Genomic DNA, 19,816 nt, shown 5'->3' with positions numbered 1-19,816 from the left:
ATCAGCACCGGTGTGAGCCATCATCGTATGTCAGCACCTCCAGCATTTGCCAATTACAGATGGCTCTGCCGCTCAGCGGTAGGTGCTTATCATCTGTGCTACTGTGCTGCAACAACTTCTGAGTAATACCTAATGAGGTGGCTTTGTAGGCGAGCGCATCGGGGACCCGCGGCTTGAGGCGGACACCGCAGGTTTGATTAGCTAAAATTGAGGAGAGCTGCCGGTGCTTCTGGGAAGCGTAGTCTCATAGGGGAATATTGACAGCATCCGTAGTCATACTTTTGTGCATCACACTCTCGCACATCATTACAAACAATCCCGGACCCCCACAACCGGTGAACCCCCCTGGGGATTAGTTCTGCTTTGGTAGGTACTGAAGGGAATTTGAGGTATGGCTGGATGACACTGCAGTTTGTTATAAATGTGGGCCTCCAGGTGCACAGCATCCAGGTGTTGTGTCTACATTACATTAGTCTTTTAGGCAAGCAGCCAGCCTCAGGATAGTGCTGTGTAATCAACTTGCTGTGTTCAGCTGTGTAGGTTTGCTATAAAAGATCATTTTCATTATCGATTTGTATTTAAATTTATGTTCACACTGCAAAAAGATCTGATCTTGTATTTATATTTGAAGCTTATGTGTTATTTTTGTGGCACACAAAATGCATTAAATCTGATTTCTATTCTTAATTTGGGCCATGCTGTATGACTTAGGCTGAACAGCCAGATCAGAAATGCTGTGAGGACAAAGGAAAATGGACAACAGCCGTGAATGAGGGTTTCAGTGGCTTTGTGCTGACTAACAGGCTGATGTCTCTGTTCTAATTCAGTGTTTCCTATGAAATGGCTAGAATTAGTGCTGGGCGATTTTCACGGTTCATTTGGTTAATTCAAATTAATGCGATTTTCAAAATGCAGTCATTGCAATTTTACATACAAACATTTTATGTTTTATGTTTTTAATCTAAAATATCCTAATAATCTAAAAAGTTCCAGCACTTTCCACACAAACACCCAGTGGGATACAGCATATATTTAGCTAGAAATAAAATCCTACTGCAGCATCATTGCTCTCTGGTGAGGATCTGCGATGAATTGTGGAAATCAACAATAATCTTTCCTTCAAAGTTTCTTCTGTGACTTATTTAGTGCATTATTTCTCAATTTTCAGTCACAAACCGGCATTCTAAAGTACAATTATTTGTCATTCAGTGTGTGATATGAACGCATGGACTTGTAAACAATGTTTTGGATCATTGATTTACTCAATGAGTTGACTCAACCCAATATATAATTTATATATATAAAGTATATTTGGTGTTTAGACACGTTGGGTTGTTGATTTTTTTTTTTTTTATACAGGTAAACCTAGTTTTGAATAATTTCTTTGTCATCTCTAGTTTGATTTTTAGTAGGCAGGAAAATAATCTATTATTATTGAAAAGCAGATATTTTGTGCCATATTTGTGCCATATTAGTGCTGGGCCATAATTGCCCAACACTAGCCTTATGCCCCTAGTCTGATCCAAGTACTTTAATTCAGATTATTGCCCAGGCTATTACTGATACATCCGACCGATGTAGGTAATATATGTGACTAATTATTTTTGGCCTATTGTTTTTCTCTTAGTACACTTTTTTAAGATGGATTCGGAGTTGTTTCGATGGTGTTAAATGCATTTTGTGCTAAAGGCAGCTTTTTGTAAGCATCTTCTGACTATCTGCTGACTGCAGATAGCATGTTCAGCTAGCAGAGCTCATCAGCAGCGTATTAGCTCTGCTATGGTTTGCAAATGTTTTTTTAACCACCAGTAAATGAGTTTTTACTGTCACCGGGGGGGCTGTTGCTGCGGTTACTCTGTAAACGCTGTATTATTACATCGCTAGTCACTGGGGTGCAGTAGTTTGGGAATATTGGGACTACGGTAATCTAACGAGGCTGTTAAGCCTCATTTGCTGCCTCTGTTTGCTGCTGCAGTTCTTTATGATTTCATGTATGGATGGGTTTTTTCAAGTGTATGGATGTATTTTGGGGGTGTTTAGATCGGAACTTTATATGTTTATATGTTTATACATTCATTTGAGAGGAGGCTCTAGAAGCGGTTCGGGCTACTTCTAGCCTGGATGCAAGATGAGATATAAGAATGGTGGGCATGAAGGCATAAAGGTTTAGTATGTTATCCAACAGGACTTTGGTCCACAGTTCCTGTACACTCATAGGTTGTTAAAATTGATGTCATGTCTGATTTCTATAAATGCTTTATTGCTGATAAATCTGGCAACCAGGCAGGCCAAGGAAGCATTGCAATTTGTTGGAGACATTCCTGGGAAACTTGTTGTTGTTGTTTTTATCCTGTTGAAAAATGCTAATAATCTGGATTATTGCTAATATGTTGGATAAGTTGGATGTCATTAGAGGCAACACATAAATAAAATATTTCTAATAACTGCAATTTCCCTCTGGGACCAATAAAGTATTTCTAATTTAATCTATTTTAACAAAAGTGGCCGCAGGATGTCTAGCACATATCGCTGAGCTGTCAGTGTCTCGTGTGTCACTACTAGGAGTTTATTGAATTTATTGAAATTGCCATATTTTTCGCCCTATAAGTTGCACTTAAAATCCTTTACTTTTCCCCAAAATCTTCAGTGCTCCATATAATCTGGTGCACCTTATGTATGGATTTTACCAGTCAGGTTGTAAGTAACAGTAAAGCCACTTCACTGAAGTGCAGCGTTATACAGGAGTTTTAGTTTAGTTCTGCAGCACAGAGACTTGAGACTGGAGCAGTGTTAACATTAGCCGCTAACTGTGCTAAGCACTAGCTCTTTCGCAGCTAACCGCGCTAGCTCTAGCATTTTTTACCCTTAAGAGCTAGGACCTCAGTGGAAATCTAAGCTTACTGTTAATAATCGGAATCACTTTACTCTCCCAAATAAACAGTTTTTAGAAGAGGAATCTGTGTAGATTAACATCCAGTGCTCGTTCGACTTTAAAAGAAAATGCTACATTTTGGTTTACTTAACTTAGCTTAGCTTTACTGAAAGCTGAATTAGAAGGAAAACATGGTGAAACACCACTGTTCCTTACTAGAAAATAGACGTTTATTGATGATGCACCTTATAACTAGGCTAAACATCTTTGAATGTCTGCCAGTCAGTGATGTCTCGCACCAAGAGGTTTACTACCCAAAAGTAGTATATGAGAGCTTTTTTAAATAATTAAAAAATATACATTGACTACAGTACAGTTTGGAGACACAGAGACAGCAAGGGATTAAGCCAAGCGCCTGAGAGCAAGGAAGTGTGTCAGCCTGACTGCTATCACTTAATTAAACACAGATAAGTTTCAAACAACCAGCTGGCCTCCCGACGCTTAGATAATCTAAGGAAATGCTTTGGGCAGTATTTGTGCAGTACATTTCCAGCACAGGACACAGTCCTTTAGGAACAGGGCTTTTCTCTTTGTGCCATGCATTGTTCTGCCAGAGCTATAGTGTGTCGACTACAGTGCTGCTGACTTTGAGGGTCGGTTGAAGAAATGCAGACGTGGCAGAAGTCGAGGCTAGCCGTCAGCCGTTCATGCAGAATAACACTAAATCTTGACTGCCTGGCTGGACGCTCTGAAATGAGTGGGCCAGGGCAGAGGTTGTGCTCAGCAGTTTACGGTCACGCATGAGCAGGTCACGCTCGGAGCTCTCACGCCACTCTAACACCGAGCCGGAGAAGCCTTCCAGCCGTTTACATGGTAGAAGATAACATGGCTGTGTTTGCAGTCTAAACAGAGGCGCTGTTGAAGCTGTACACACACCGCAAAGTCTGGAGGCCTGTTTTCATAACATTAGATGCAGACAGACAGTGGACATTATCAGAATCAATCAGTATCAAACCAGATGGAATACGTGCCATCTTCATCCGGACTTCACTAATGCTCTTGTCGCTGATTGAAATCAAATCTTCACAGCAACTGCTCTAATGTATAGTAAAGTAGCCTTCTCTAGACCGTAGAGACAGTTAATCCAACTAAAGCTAAATAAAATGTCTTTTTTTAAATAATGTTCCTTGACTTCCTTGATTATAGATTGAGACAGAAATGTGAAAATTAGCTTATTGACTTGGTTGCAGTGGACAGTGACGTAATATTAAAGCCTGTGGATTTCAAAGGGATGCCACTGAAGTTTATATTCGACTTTAAATTTAAAAAGTTTAAATAGAAAAACATCAAGCAAAAATATAATAAAACACTCCTCAATATGGAATGGAATATAGAGATAACAGACCCCATAAATACGTGGACTAACGTCTCTATTCCAGTCATATTAGAAGGCTTGTGTTGCAGTCACTCTTGTGTTTCCAATGAAATGGCTGAATACTGCAACAGAATGTGGCTGATGTGTCAAAATAAAAAAAGGACAATAAAAAGCTTAAAAGGTTGAAAGTTGATGAGGCTAACTGTCAGCTAATGGGACTTTTTCGTGATTCAGTGCTGTTTTGCACATGCTCATTAGTTACACAGCGAAGCAATTTAAACAAATGTTAGATATGGGTCACATTCTAAAATTAATTTGAATATATTAATTTGTGTGCACCACCTAAAATAAACATAAGATTTGTTCAGAAACTAAATTTAGATCAATTCCTGGGTCGTACTGTATGAATGTGCAGGAGCAACATGGAGGTGAAGTTTCGATATTTAAAAATATGAGTAAGCACAAAGTCCTCCTTCCTCCCTAGAGAAATAAAAGCTTTAGAGCTCTCAGATCAAAGGTTTCATTCAAAGCTTTCCTTTTATTTTCTCAAGCCGTGCTTCAAGTGCTTCAATAGCGAACGCCCACACCGCTGAGGGTTTCATTCTGAACATGCTTACATGACACAAGTCTGCAGAAAGCACAGAGTCTGGTGGCCTGTCTGGACTTTAATGAGATTTGATGAGTCACAACAGAGAAGCAGGTGTTTGGAAGAGAGCAGCACTTCACACTCTTTCACGCACCGTCTCACACTCCCCGCGCTCCTCTGTTTCCTCCCCTGTGCTGAGAACATAGCAGTGACTTGCCTTTGTTTCTCATGTGAGCAAATCATCTCACCCCCTCCGCTCTTAAAGAAGCAGTTTGGCAAAAAAGAATCCAATTCACTCTAGTTTCTATTTTCATATAATGTAAGCCTGGATTAGTTGAATTTACTTAAATAATTGAAGTAATTTTTTTGCCTCATATTAAATTAAATTTGAACCTTTGTCAGATTTTAAGGTAATTTATATTATTTGTTTTGTTGTCAGTTATCAGATTTATACAATTATTCTACTTTGGACTTTTTAGACTCTACTTTATGATTAGGTAAATGAAATAGATTTGCATTAAGTGTTCTTTTCGATTTCAAGTCAAAATATGAATTTGAAATACTTACAGAAAATTGGATGAAGAAAGAAAATGCCATAAAGTGATCAGTGTAGCATGCACACAAAACAGAGTTAGCTGCTCAGAGTTAAAGGCCAGGCCATTATATATGATCTACAAGTTTACCTAAGATAGCCTGGGGATAATCACTAAACACTGAGGATGAGTGTCAGAAAATGAGGGACACACCCAGCATGCAAATATATGGTGCCAGAAGACAATAGAAAAGAAGTGATCAATGTCAACAGATTAAACTTTATTTTTTTTTTTTTAGAAGATTTATTCATTTTATTATAAAAAAAAATATATACAGATATATTATATATATATATATATATATATATATATATATATATTATATACAGAAGAAAGAAAATACAAATCACAAATAAAATAAAAGGCAGCAGAAAGAAGAAAAAAACTTATAATCTTATAATAATATCTTCCCCTTTTATCCCAAAAATAATTTAGAACAATAGCAAATTTCCAAAAAAATCTAAACTAAACAAAAACATCAAATCCTTCTCAAACAACAGTTTATATAGTTACACATTACACTATTTCATATTTTTTTAAACAGACCAGCTTTTATCATTCTTTTAAACACAAACATTGATCTAGCATTTTTAACATCACTCTCCAAATTATTTCAGAATCTTATTCCTTGAGTTACAGTACACCGCTAAACTAAACATTTTGCAGTACATTTTGATAGTTAAAATTATTGACGTACCTTTATTAAACTGGAGTCAAAAGTGTTTGTTTTTAACACTGCACTGATATTACACTGTATGTGTGTGCCTACCGCTCTCTCTCCTGCTCTTTCACACGCTACAGGTCACACCCACACCGAAACCTCATTGGCCAACTAAGTATAAAGAAATGCCAATCAGGATGCTCAGGATTTGTCACTCTCTCACTATGTGTGTGTCTTCCTCTGTCGCATCTTTTTGCACATTAACGTCGCGTCGATAATTACATTTTTAAAGTTGACATTGTCGATTTCACAGACTAATCATTGCAGCCCAAATGTTAAGGGCGATAAGAGACTGGACAATGTGACATTTGCAGATGTGCAGACTTGAGCAGGTGAGGTAAAACATGCATTGGGACAGGAGCCACACCCACAGTAAGCAGTGCTTGGGGGATGGCAGGAATAGTTGTTGACTAATTAACTAATAAAAAAAAAAGCTCTATTGAACAGCATTACCAGTATCGCCTGCATCACCAATTTGGCTAGCATGACTAACATGGAATGTTTTAAATATATATATATGATCTTTTTAAATCAGACTTAAAACAACTTCATTTATTGACATAGATCAGTCTTGTCTTTGTCATTTGAAAGTCAGATTTGAGTCACTTCAGACTAATAATATGAGTGCAATCTTAGTAACTGATCTCTTAGTAACTGAGTGGTATCTGTTAGCATAACCCCTTAAACTCTAAGTAAATTGTTTGTAGTCTCTGGTCAGCATTTCAGACTGCATGCAGTTTACACTGAGTCCAGGCAGACGGATGAAAGTAAAAACGAAAGAAATCTGTTGGAGTGTTTCCTGTCCGGTCTCCCGTTCTACCTCTTTTGTTTTGTGCCATCTCTGCTGTGACTTCAGCTCTGGACCTGCTCCAACATGACAGCTCAATACTGCCTAACTTCCTGCATCTTTGTATCCTGACAATGGAAGAGAAAGAGAGAGAGAGAAACAGAAAGAGAAATCTCTGACACTGACCCTCACCAACTCCACTTTAAGCACACTAATGTATTATTCATCAGAGGCTATTGATTCTTGCCTGGATGCATATCAGCAGGAGTTTTTAGTCTGGTGGTAAGTAACTGTGTCCTGTAAATGGCTACGTCAAGCTCCATCTCAGCCTGAGTCTGCAGAGGTGAGTTAGCTTGGCCTGGTAACTGACCTGGTCACCAGTATCAAGAGTATAGCAATCAGTTAGCTTGTCTTGGTTGGTATTTTTTTTTTTCCTTAAAAATGTTCTTCTTGCCTCTGTAGGGGGTTGAGATGGCTTGTGTCATACTACAGAATTCACAGAATGGTCTGTGACTGTAATATAAAACACGTCCTGTATGACCTTAGTCAGATAATGACGCAAACATTCCTTTGTCAAACTCTCAGTCTTGGTCAGACTAATATGAAAACTGTGTTTAGCCTAATTAAATGTGGTTACTAAGTTCTTGAGGGAGAACTTAGAGAGTTTCAGTGCTTATTGCTACCTTACACCCTGCCAACAGTCTATTTCCACATCTTGGGCCTGCATCGTATAAATAGCGATGGCACTTGTGATTATATCTACGCCAATGGGCATGCTGGTCTCGAAGTGAGGTGTGTTCAGGTAAATTTCTGGTGCTTAACTGTCTGAATTTAATCTAGACAACAGTCATCAGTCAGATGTTCATTGCTGTCTTGGCAACACATATGTGCATTAGGCACTTAACACGAGTACACCCCTGTTTGTTACGCACACATGGACACAGAGGAATGCACAAACTCAACTTTTACATCAACAATAAGCAGAATACAAAATAAAGTAACTCTGCTGTTCCTGTAAGTGACCTGCTCATGCACAGTATGAGCAAGCAGGTCAGTTTTTCTCTGCTGAGAAGTGCTGGAAGTTGCACTGTTAAAAAGTCTGTTTTAAGTCAGAGCGCACTTGGCTTTTAGAGGGAATGACAAGTGACAGGCTGAGTGGTTCATTTTACATTACACTCAAAACATAACTGATAAGTTGTGAGAATTAGTACATACCTTTACAAATTATGAGCTGTGCAAGGTGTACTTTTCCTGTCGTTACGATAGCAAAGATTAGGACACTGACACATTCTAAATCAAGCAAAAAGACATACAACTAGCAGTCTTTTTTTATGCTTGTTATAAAGAATTTGGCCATAAACCTTGAAACTACACATTATAATATGGTAATATAGTGCTAATAGTCACTTTTAACAAGGAAAATACGTACATTTATGTGTTTCTTTTGGTCTCTTGTGCCGCCATCTTACCAGTGATTCTCATACCCCTCGGTTTAAAGTGTGCATCTAAAAAATCTCTGTGTGAAGGGCTAACAAACCCTACCTCTTCCCCCTATCCCTCAAGCCTGACAAGAATTTGGTGTGCACGAGGGGTAGGGGTAAGTGGTAGGGCCAAGAGTGAAATGGTCATACGCAAAACTGTCATACGCAATGGCTTGCTAGATCTTCACACCAGCATTTGAAGCAGTATTTTGCTTCAGAATTGAGGCAGAATTAAAACTCTTGTTATGAGGCCTCCATACTGTAACTTGATAGTCGTCGTATCAAAAGAAAAAAAGAAAAAGGATAAGGGTTGAGTAGCAGTATAGGTTACTAGATTAGTTTTTTTTTTTTGTCAAATTTTGTACAGTCTTCAATTGTTTATTTTAGTGTCCTGATAATTCATCAATAACTGTAAACACACTTTAATGTATCTTGTGTTTAATGATACCAAGGCTTTTAAAATCTACTCTACAGTCAAGCTAAGAACATAAACATAAAAGCAGACATAGCACATATGAGCAAAACCTATAAACACCCCAGGTGTTGATTGCGACCCCCCACCCAACACACACACACACACACACACACGCATTTACAGCTTGCAATACACTTTTAATGGCATGTTTGGGCTTGTGTGTTACACACTTTCCCGGAGGCCAACTGAAAAGGTGGTTAATTGTTAACAACACTGGAGCTTTTCCTGTCAGGTTGGGGAATTAGCTGATTGCATGTTTTGCTTTTGGGAAGCTCTCTCAGTATTATCTCTGGGGCAGTGGGGATGGAGATATAGGGACAGACTAGTCTTATTTTGCTGCTCTTTAAGGAAGTTCTGGATTTTTGAACATGTGTTTAAATTTCCATTCGCTTCTATCAGTGGCATTTAGTCCCATGTCGCAGGAACAATGGGAAGAGAGTGGGAATGGAGGGTTTATAATAATAAACAGGTCCCGTGTGTTCCTGGCTCCACACAATAGGAGTGACAGAAATGAAGCCAAAATCAAGAGACACAACAGAGGCATTTGATAGCGAGAGACCATGCAGACCATGCTTCAACACCAGCAGCATTAAACTAGGCCCATCACTGCTGATTTTATTAATAATTGATTTCATAGACAGTATTTTAAGGTGCATCGTAATATAAGGCACACTGTCTATTTTCTTGTCTATTTTCTGGTTTATTTTAATACATATGGCGCACTGGATAATAAAACGCATTTTAAGTGACGATAGTAAGAAACAAGTAAACAAAACTGTTTTAAATTCTTAAAACAAAAAGTTAAACAAGTGCTGGATGATAATCTGCACAGATTTCTCTCCTAAAAACTTTGTTTATTAGGGGGAGTAAAGCACTTACATTTATTTACAGTAAGCTTAGAATTCCAATATTTTAGCTTGGTTAGCAACAGCGCTAGCCGTGGTTAGTTAGCAGCGCTAGCCGCAGTTAGCAGCACATAGCGCTAGTAAATGCTGCCCTACAGCACTACACTGAGGAACCCTGAAAGCTTTGCTAAGCCAGGGCGCTATCAGCTAGCGGTTCGTCCAACATAGCTTGTTTTAACACTGTAAAAATGCAGACTACAGTCTGATATACTCACCTCTGAACAGTGAAAGAGCTAGCGTTTAGCACAGTTATCAGCTAATGCTAATACTGCTCCAGCCTCAAAAATATGGTAATGATGTAATTTTAGAATTTACAGCAGGGTGTCCAACTCTTTTCAGTTCTCAGGCACATTTTTACAGAGGAATGTTTTACAGGATAACCTGACATGGGTCTGCTGACTGATAAATGACAACTTTCTCTGTCTGAAAAAAGACCAACAGCCCCTTACTGACTGCCCAGCACTGACCCTTAGCTTTACCTGCAAGCTTTTATTTAATTTATAATAAATTCATAAAATTATTAAAATAAATGTTACCTGGCAAAAAATCCTATAAATGACATTTAAAAGTAATCAGCATTTTTTTTTAAATCTAGTTAATTTTGGTAGTGGGCACTCACCCTTAATAAAACAGTAAACTGTAAAATAGTCATTGAAAGTGGAATATACATATTATTAACACCAGCTTCTTAATGTTAATAGATTCTCCTCACTAAGGCATAATAAATATAATTGAATATATTGAGGTCAGCAATAATTATGAATGTAAAGTCATGTAGATTTATTGTAAAATGAGTCAAAATCATAACTCAACCTTTTTTTTCAGCTTATCCAGATCTTTCTATACATTTTCTGATGCTCAGATACACTGATGTCTTCAGTACATCCTCAGTAGTCTTGTGTCTAGTCTCTGTTGTTTCATGTGATAATCATGTGTTTTACATTATGGTATAATCAGTCTGTGTAAAGAATTGGGAAAGGTTTTGCCTGATGACCTCTTAAAAACTGTTCATTGCGAACTTGTATTAACCCTTTTCACCTCATTACTGAATATGTAATTATTGTATTGTAAATGATGTAGCTTGTAGCCTTGCAACGGTTGGTTGTCATAATTGGCATGGTCGATTAGAATTTTTTTTTCTACTGTAGATATCTTTAAGTAGTATTTGCACATACATTGCTCAGACATTGTTCAAATGTACTAATAAATGTCATTTTTTGTTATTTTATTCATTAATTTAGTTTCATTTTTGTTGTGATTACATGGATTAATGCTATAAATATTATAAAAATTGTTGATTAAGGCATTAAGCGTAAGTTTAATATGGTCTCTTGTTTGTGTTTCATGGGTCTTTATTTTAATTTTAAAGCAGGAGATGGGCGTGTCACAAATAATTTCTGACTAATCGAATAATCAAGAAAATAATCAAAAAATTAGTAGACAACAAAATAATAGTTACAGCCCTAGTAGCTTGTTTAATATTTTATTTTAATCTTTGTCTGCAAAACAAGCAAAATGTTTATTATTGTTTTACCAGTTATGCTTTATGAAAAGAAAACACTTTTCCTTTTACTACCTATTGCACAGCCTTTGGCAAAATTTAAATCTGGCAAAATTCTTCATATTTTGTTAAAATATTGTGAGGAATAGAAATTCTTTTTTAATTTGTAGGTATTTGTGTGAGGGCAGTGGTATAGTCCTATAAGACAAATTAATTGAATAGCAAAATTACAGTATAAGAATACATATGGACCTTTTAAAGGTAAATAAATTGCATTGTTCTATAGTTTGTCACTGTTTTGTCCGTTTGCTCCTCAGCTCATGTGGAGAACGAGGAGCAGTACACTCAGGCTCTGGAGAAGTTCGGTGAGAACTGTGTGTACCGGGACGACCCCGACCTCGGCTCAGCTTTCCTCAAGTTCTCCGTCTTCACCAAGGAGCTCACCGCACTCTTCAAGAACTTGGTGAGCTGTGTGTGTGTATATATGTGTGTGTGTGTGTATTTGCTACTCTGCTCTTGAAGAGCAAATGGATTTTGAACACATTTGCTTCCTGCAGTTAATGCGTCAGGACCCTTGAGTCCAAACGTAATCCTCAATCTTCAGTCTATAGGGTGGATCAGATTTCATGAACATCTCCTTATTCAGTTCAATATAATTCCACTCAAGACACTTTACACATTTATAACATTTGGCTCTTGCAGTTTTACTACCAGCAAATTGTTTGAATGATGAAGAAAAAAATGATAAAAGTCTGGCAACAAAAGTGAGTACAACCCTAAAAGAAAATGACCAAATTGTGTGTTTAAAAGGTTTTTTTTGTGTGTGGCCACCATTATTATCCACTCTTGTCTTAACTCTCTTGGCCATGGAGTTTCCTAGAGCTTCACAGTTTGCCACTATAATCCTCTTCCACCCTTCTTTAACCACATCACAGAGCTGATGGATGTTAAAGTCCTTGTAATCCTACATTTTCCAATTGAGGATGCCCCACAGATGCTCAATAGACATTAATGGCTGCATGTTGTTGATTTATTTTGAGGGCACAGCAAATTTACACGGTTATACTGTACACTTACTACTTTACATTGTACCAAAGTGTCATATCTTAAGTGTTGTCCCAGGAAAATACATAATAAAAATTATTTACAAAAATATGAGGGATGTACACACTTTTGTGAGACACTGTATGTCTCTCCGATTTATGTTGATTTTAAGTTTACTAGATAATTTGAACAGACAAACTGTCCTTTACACTGTGCCAAGATTTCATGATGACTGGACCAATAGAAATACTTTAAAATGACCTGAAATAAACTCTTTTTGCACTGACTTCAATTGAAAGTTCAGATGTTTTTTTCTCCCTCCTGTAAAGCAGCTTTTTGAGTTTTGGAGATATTTATTTTTTTATTAGACAGTGACAAGACAATATGTAAAGCATGTTTTTTTTTTGTCAATTTATGATTATTCTGAAAAGTGCTTTATAAATACACCTTCTTTACATATAAAAAAATGATTTATTGATTTGCCAGAAACTGCAGCATGTAGATATTTTACCAGGGTGTTTCAGCTGATTATTCAAGATTTTTAAAAATGTCAGTTAAGAATTGATATTCATACTTAGCAATTCACAGTTATACGCAAGTATGTCATCATTAACAATCAGTTAAAATTTTCGCCATCAAACTCAAATGATGTAGGCCAATAGTATCAGCCTCAGAATCTGCACAGCTGTCTAAGTACCCTGTTAGTGAGTTTGTATTCAGAAAGCGCTTTGTTTAACTGCTAATCACTCTCCCACTGCGAGAAAGCACTTTGCTTCCCTCAAGCTGTGTCTGTGTCTCTCCACGTAATTACGATCTCCATCGAAACGGAAAGCTGGAGCTCAGGGAAGAATGGAATAAGAGTTGTTTAATGCGCTCTTTCTTTTCTAGTTTCAGAACATGAATAACATCATCACGTTCCCTCTGGACAGTTTGCTGAAGGGGGATCTGAAAGGAGTTAAAGGGGTAAGTAAAGTTCATTTTAAGGTTTAAATATTAGTTACATTTTATAGCTATGAGACTTCTGGCCTGTTTAACTGTTCGTTTGTATGGACACTGGGACATGCATGGACCACTGAGTTTTTAAACAAACACATTTACAGTAAAAGTATAAAAGTGAGTATAAGAAAAATAGAACTTATACATTTTTTAGCAGCTACTGGTAGAAATTCCTGGCAGATATTATGTAGTAGAGACACTGGAAAAACATGGAAACTCCACTCAGATAGGGACTTGAACCCAGGACCCCAGTGCTGGGAGGAAATTTAAGCAAATATATACAATTTATTATAGAGCTTTTTGTTCTGCTAAAGACTGAGCATTTAATAATTAAAAATGTTATGTAAATAAAATAATTAGTGGTAGATTTGCTAAATTAAATGATAATTATATTAGTGGTTTAAAACTACTAAAAATTGCATTAATCACAAGCTTTTAATAATTTATGCTTTTAATAATTTAGATAATTTTTTTATGTAAATAAAATAATTATTCATAAAAATTTACACCACTGATTTTTTCAGATTTAGAGGAGAAGAATACAGCTGAATACAAGTGTGCTATGATATGCTAATGATTAGCTTTTAAACATTTTTTTCGGGTCTTCAGGGCTGGGGCAACCCTTTACACATTTAGGGCTATATGTGGCATCTTTTTTTTCTGTTTGTAGTAAAAAAAAAAAAAGTAACAAAGAAAAAACCCACATTTTTCTTATTTTCTATTAAATATCTATTAACAATATGCCATATTATATCATATGCGATTCTACTGCCAAACAAAATGTAATATTCATTGTGTTGCAGTTTATGTATTATTATTTTATTAATTTTTTACAGTTATTGCCAAGAATAAATTTTGTGCAGAAATATAGTGATATTATTTTAGAGCCATATTTCCCATTCTTACTATTGGTCATGGTTGTAAATTAGCATGTCAGACGTTCACTAAAATAATAAATAAAGTGCTCAAGTTTTCATAGAACATGTATTTGCGCTGGAAGCTGTCTAAACAAAAAATGAAATATCTCCATGAATCCAACTGAAATTAATGTCATATGTTAAATCACAGTATGACACGTTTTATTTCTTTTTTTTTTTGTATTGTTACAGCCCTTATTCTGCTGTGTGTACATGCACGTCCTGTGTCATTTCACTTATTGCATACTTAATGCAGAGATTTTAACATCATTAAATCGCCTGAAGGCTGAATAGTCACAGTGCAGTGGTAATTGCAGTGGTAAGTGGTGCAGTCTGGTGCCAGAGTGAATAGTCATGCTGTTATTTTTTTTATATGAGAGAGAGAGAGACTTGAGCAGATGGACAGATTGGTGAGCAGAGTTCTTTTAGGACATCTTCCCCCATTAATGTCTGTCCTGACCTCCTGACCCCTCAGTACCATGTGACTGTGATTCGTTAGCTCCCGCAGGGAGGGTGATGTGATTTTGCTCCTAATGAGGCCGCTTCCCTCCACTCTCCATCTCGTTTCCCTGGAGACTCGCTCCTCCTTCGCTCCCTCCTTCTCCCATTCTCTCTCTTTCTTGGTTTCCCGTGGTGATGGGGCCCCGGCTCCCTGAAAAGTGAGACTCTCTCAGGGAGATGTTCCTCCACAGCCAGACACTCAGCATAGCTCTCTAATTGGGATCTGCTCCAGACTTGACACAGAGAAGACCTTTCAAGCTTTTCTACTTCCTCTCCAACTTCTACAACACCTTTTTGCCCCATGAACAGCTACCTGGACAGTAAAGATGACTGATGACTTTTAGAGATGTGTATTGGCAATGCATTAAATATCATGATACAGCGGTTACGATTCAGCATAAATGATACTCTAAGCATTTATAGGTATATGTTTGAGTTTAACAACTATTAACAACTGACAACTTTTCTTACAAATTCCAAATACAAATATTGTAAATTAGAGCATTTGTTTGCAGAAAATGAGAAATGGTCAAAATAACAAAAAATATGCAGTGCTTCCAGACCTAATGCAAATAACACAAAGAAATGATACAAAGTTCATTCATTCAATTATACTAATTGTAACAATGAAACAGTATTTTTTACTCAGGAAGAGTTTAGAAATCAATACTTTGTGAAATAACCCTGATTTCGTATCTCAGCCTTCATGCTTCTTTGGCATGCTCTCCACCAGTCTTTCACACTGCTTTTGGGTGAACTTTATGCGCAAAACTTCAATCAGTTCAGTTTTGTTTAATAGCTTCCTCCTGATTTCATTCCAGAGGTTTTAAGGTTTTCTTATTATATAACCATATATTTGGGGAATATGTAAGAAATGTTATCAGTAGCTTATAGAATAAAGCAACAATACTCAAACATAATATAAATAGTAAAAACTGATCATTTTAAAATTATCTAAATTTTTCCAGAGCATTCTTACATACTTACAATTACACCTATGTAGCACCTTTTTGCCTTTCTAGGCAAAGAATTGCAATTGCATTTTACAAAGACATACAATTACATTCTACACAGAATCAGTTCAACTCAGCACTGAACCAACCAACTCACACCAGATAGAAGCGGCAATAGCGCACAGTGCACTGTAAATTGGAAACGACTGTCCACCTAGAGGACCGCTTCGGGTACTAAGGAGAAACACCAATAAAACAAATTTCTGAATAAGTTTCTCTGATTTGCGATTTATAGGTCATTCTTTTTTATTCTCCAAACTACGGACATTTCTCACAAATTCTAAATAAAAATATTGTTATTTAGAGCATTTATTTGCTGAAAATAAAAATATTGCTGAAATAACAAAAATATGCAGAGCTTTCAGATCTTGAATAATGCAAAGAAAACAAGTTCATACTCATAAAGTTTTCAATATTTGTTGAAATAACCCTGGTTTTTAATCACAATTTTCATGCATTTTGGCATGTTCTCCTCCACCAGTCTTACACGCTGCTTTTGAATAACTTTATTCAAGCAGGTCAGCTTGGTTTGATGGCTTGTGATCATCAATCTTCCTCTTGATTATATTCCAGAGGTTTTTAATTTGGTAGAATCAAACAAACTCATAATTTTTAAGTGGTCTCTTTTTAAGTACAGCTCTTTTCCAGAGCTGTATTTGAGGTGCATGTCCACCTCCTCAGCTCATCTGCAACTTCCCAACTTATCCGAAAGGTACTGGAGAGGATGGAGCATGATCATTTTATAGAACAAATTTTTCAGTGCTCCACAACTCTTATTAAGCATAATGTCAACAGTGTCATGTTTATCTGCTCTAGAGAATCCTATTCTATTAGCAGTACTTCACTACAGGGACAATACGAGCTTGTACATGCGTGTGCATTTGCATATTGCGTCAGCATAACTAGCTTGAGTTGCCCATTTAACCCCACATACATAAAGACATAAATCACACTTTATTCTACTCCCATCCACAGGGTTCAGGCTAAGGACAGATGTCTTATTTAAGCAAGCCTTACCCTAAGAGCATTCTTAACGGCTGTACTGCGAGCAGCATGCTAACAGGCTAATTCTGCTCTGCTTGGGGTCTGATGTAGTTAGCCACTAATGGATTAAGATTACAGGCCTCTGTGCAGGTTGTCACTCGAGCCATTAACCTCCAGCCTGTGGCTTTCACGCTCCATCCACTGCAGCACTTTTTACATCAGAGAGGAAACCCTGCTTGAAGCAGAATGATTGTGAACGCTGTGCTGCTTGCAGTTGTTTTCTGTAAACACGACACCCACAGGAGTTTGGTTTTAGTTTGGTTTTTAGTACAGCTCTAGGGGGTAATAACCTTGAAGGAAAGCTGGAAATAGAAGGGGTATATTTTATTACAGTTTTAAAGAATTTGATTTGAAGGTTTTGAGTGTGCAGTGCAGTTTACAACTTTCCATTGCATTCATGGTCAGCCAATCTACTTCCAGTAATCTTGTTTTGTTTTCTTTCCCATTTTCTACCCAATTTACACGGCCAATTCCAAAACCCCCTATCACTAGTGATGCCCCAACACCAGGAGAGTGAAGACTAGCACAGCCACTCCTCTTTTCGACCTGCTGCTCATGTAGCATTGCTCAATAGCATCACTGATGGCAAGCTACATGAACAGGATTCGAACCAGTGATCTCCTGATCATAGTGGCAGCGCTTAGCCCGCGTGACCACTCGGAGCCCCTGCTTCCAGTAATCTAACTTTTGCACTACATTGTTTAACCTTTAAGTCAGAAAAGGCAGGGAACAATATGGAAAATTAAATAAAAATAAATAAATAAAAAAACATGTTTTTTTAGGACACTTTTACACTGGAAAGTCTGGACTAGAGTTCGCATCGAGTCAACCTGGTCTATATTCAGTATATTCAGGTAGTCAGCTGACCTCACGCTTTCAGCACATACTGTTGCTGAACCTAGACCTGACCAACTGCGGCAACCTCACATCATTTACTTAGTTAAATCCAGTTGGCGACTTTTTTTTTTTGGCATTTATGAATGTAACTCTGTATTGTAATGCTTGACAAAGGTTTGTCAGTGTAATCCCTTGCACATGTGGTCACACTATTTTCTGATGTGTGGGTGTAAACTGATTTTTCATGAATTCATTACATACTTAACTAACTTACATACTTAACTACTTAATTACTGTCTATTTTAGTAGACAGTGAATGTTTAAAAAGCTGAATAATAGCAGTAATATTTTTTGAACAGCTAAAGGTTAAGGAACTGTCGTATGTGTCCACAAAGAGATGTTTTTCTTGTGTGTGAAAGAATGACCTGGCTGCCCCGTGTCCTGACCCTGCTGCTTATCTGGCAGCAGTGTGAGCCTTGAAAACACACACATGCAGAGCTGATGTCACACTGAAAAATGCTGAAGCTGACCATCCCATTGCCTCTATTGTCTCACACACTTGTGTGTATCTGTGTATGTGTGTGTATGAGATTAATTCTGAGCTCAGATTTCACTCACACATGCGAGTTTTTCCATTTTAGGAAGTTCTTTGGATGAAGGGCACTTGGTTCTGTGTTCAAACCTATTGACTCACACACACACAATCATGAAGTTCTACCTCAGGGGGTGGCTTTTAAACACCCACACCTGTATAAGTGGTGAGGTAGTATCTTGTGAGTGAGGTTGTGAAGACTGGCCAGCATGAACTTTAGGAGATTGAGCATTTCTTGCGCCACAGTGTCATATGGATTTCCAAATGCCATGGGACATAACTGTCCCATGACATGTGGCATGTCCGTGTTAAGCATTTCTAATGCTTGGTTAGAAGGAGACTCTTTTGATTCCATTATAAATTTAAAGCACTAATCCAAACTAAACCAAAACCAGGCAGCACTTTCACAGACCAATTAAAAGAAAAAAAAGCTAGTTGTTGGAATCAGCACAGTTTTCCACTTGCTGCATTGGGATATTACCCAACTTAATCTGTGCCAATCACATGCTGTATAACCATGATGTAATAGGTTATATGCGTAATGGTGTGCATGCTTAGTCACACACCATCACACACTGTTTTGTAGTCTACTTATAGATCAATCTAGTTAATACTTTAAACCATAGGTCGGCAATAGGCAGCAAACATCTGGCCCGTGAGGTTGTTTGAACTATAATGAACGATAAGGGTTCATTATAGTTGGTAATGGTTTGGTTACATTTCTACCCTTTCTCTCGTTTTTGTTTTCCACCTGTTCTCTGGCTCCTTTTTTTTTGGGGGCTCCAGCCGTTTTTGCTGTTTTTAGTGTATTGGACCGTGACCCGCGTTCGATCCTGCGTGAGGAGCGGTGTGTTTATTTATTTATTTTTTCCCTTTTTTCTTGGGTTTACCTGCTTTGAGATCAACTGTTCTGCAGTTGGGTTCAACAACCCTCTGGACTGGAGAGCTACTAGTTTGTAGCATTCCATCCTATTAGACTTTGTTTTGCATTTCTGTCATAAGTACTGTTAAATTATTTACCTTTATTGTAAAGTGTTACCATCACTTTAAATTAGCAGGATTTTCAGTCCAGGCTTTGCCGATATTGTGTTATTTCTAATTTACTTTATTTTTTATTTTTATTTTTTTTAATAGCCAGACCTTGTTGGGCAGTATAGTGTAATAAGAAGAATAGCCTACTGTTGCAACTTCAGTCTTGGAGCTGTTCTTTTGGTGAAGCTGACCGTACAATGCATTTCAATGCTGTGTACTGCTGTGATATCATTAAAACCACCTAGCAACACCATAGCAACCACCAGGAATTTCCTAGTAATTACTTAACAGGAAACCATCCATTTTATAATCCAGTTCATTTATATCAATAAAGCAAAACATTTTATAAAACACACAGTTTTCACACAAGTCAAGCCAAGTACCATTGTTTTAGCATGGTAGCCTACAGGAGTTGGACAATGAAACTGAAACACCTGTTATTTTAGTGTGGGAGGTTTCATGGCTAAATTCGAGCATCCTGGTGGCCAAACTTCATTAATTGCACATTGCACCAGTAAGAACAGAGTGTAAAGGTTCAGTTAGC

The 19,816-nt window shown here is 37.3% G+C and overlaps 1 protein-coding gene across 1 annotated transcript in view; it reads left to right on the top strand.

The window, feature by feature from the left end:
* Positions 1-19,816, top strand: part of asap2a (ArfGAP with SH3 domain, ankyrin repeat and PH domain 2a) — a 109,041-nt gene that overhangs the window by 49,577 nt on the left and 39,648 nt on the right. Inside the window, exons 3-4 of the mRNA XM_007252207.4 lie at positions 11,614-11,759; positions 13,229-13,303. Of these exons, the coding sequence (XP_007252269.1) occupies positions 11,614-11,759; positions 13,229-13,303 (221 nt within the window). The remainder of the gene's footprint in view (positions 1-11,613; positions 11,760-13,228; positions 13,304-19,816) is intronic.

This window comes from Astyanax mexicanus, chromosome 14 (assembly GCF_023375975.1).
Source record: "Astyanax mexicanus isolate ESR-SI-001 chromosome 14, AstMex3_surface, whole genome shotgun sequence".
Classification (NCBI taxonomy): Eukaryota; Metazoa; Chordata; class Actinopteri; order Characiformes; family Acestrorhamphidae; genus Astyanax; species Astyanax mexicanus.
This window is presented reverse-complemented; position numbering and strand designations above follow the sequence as displayed.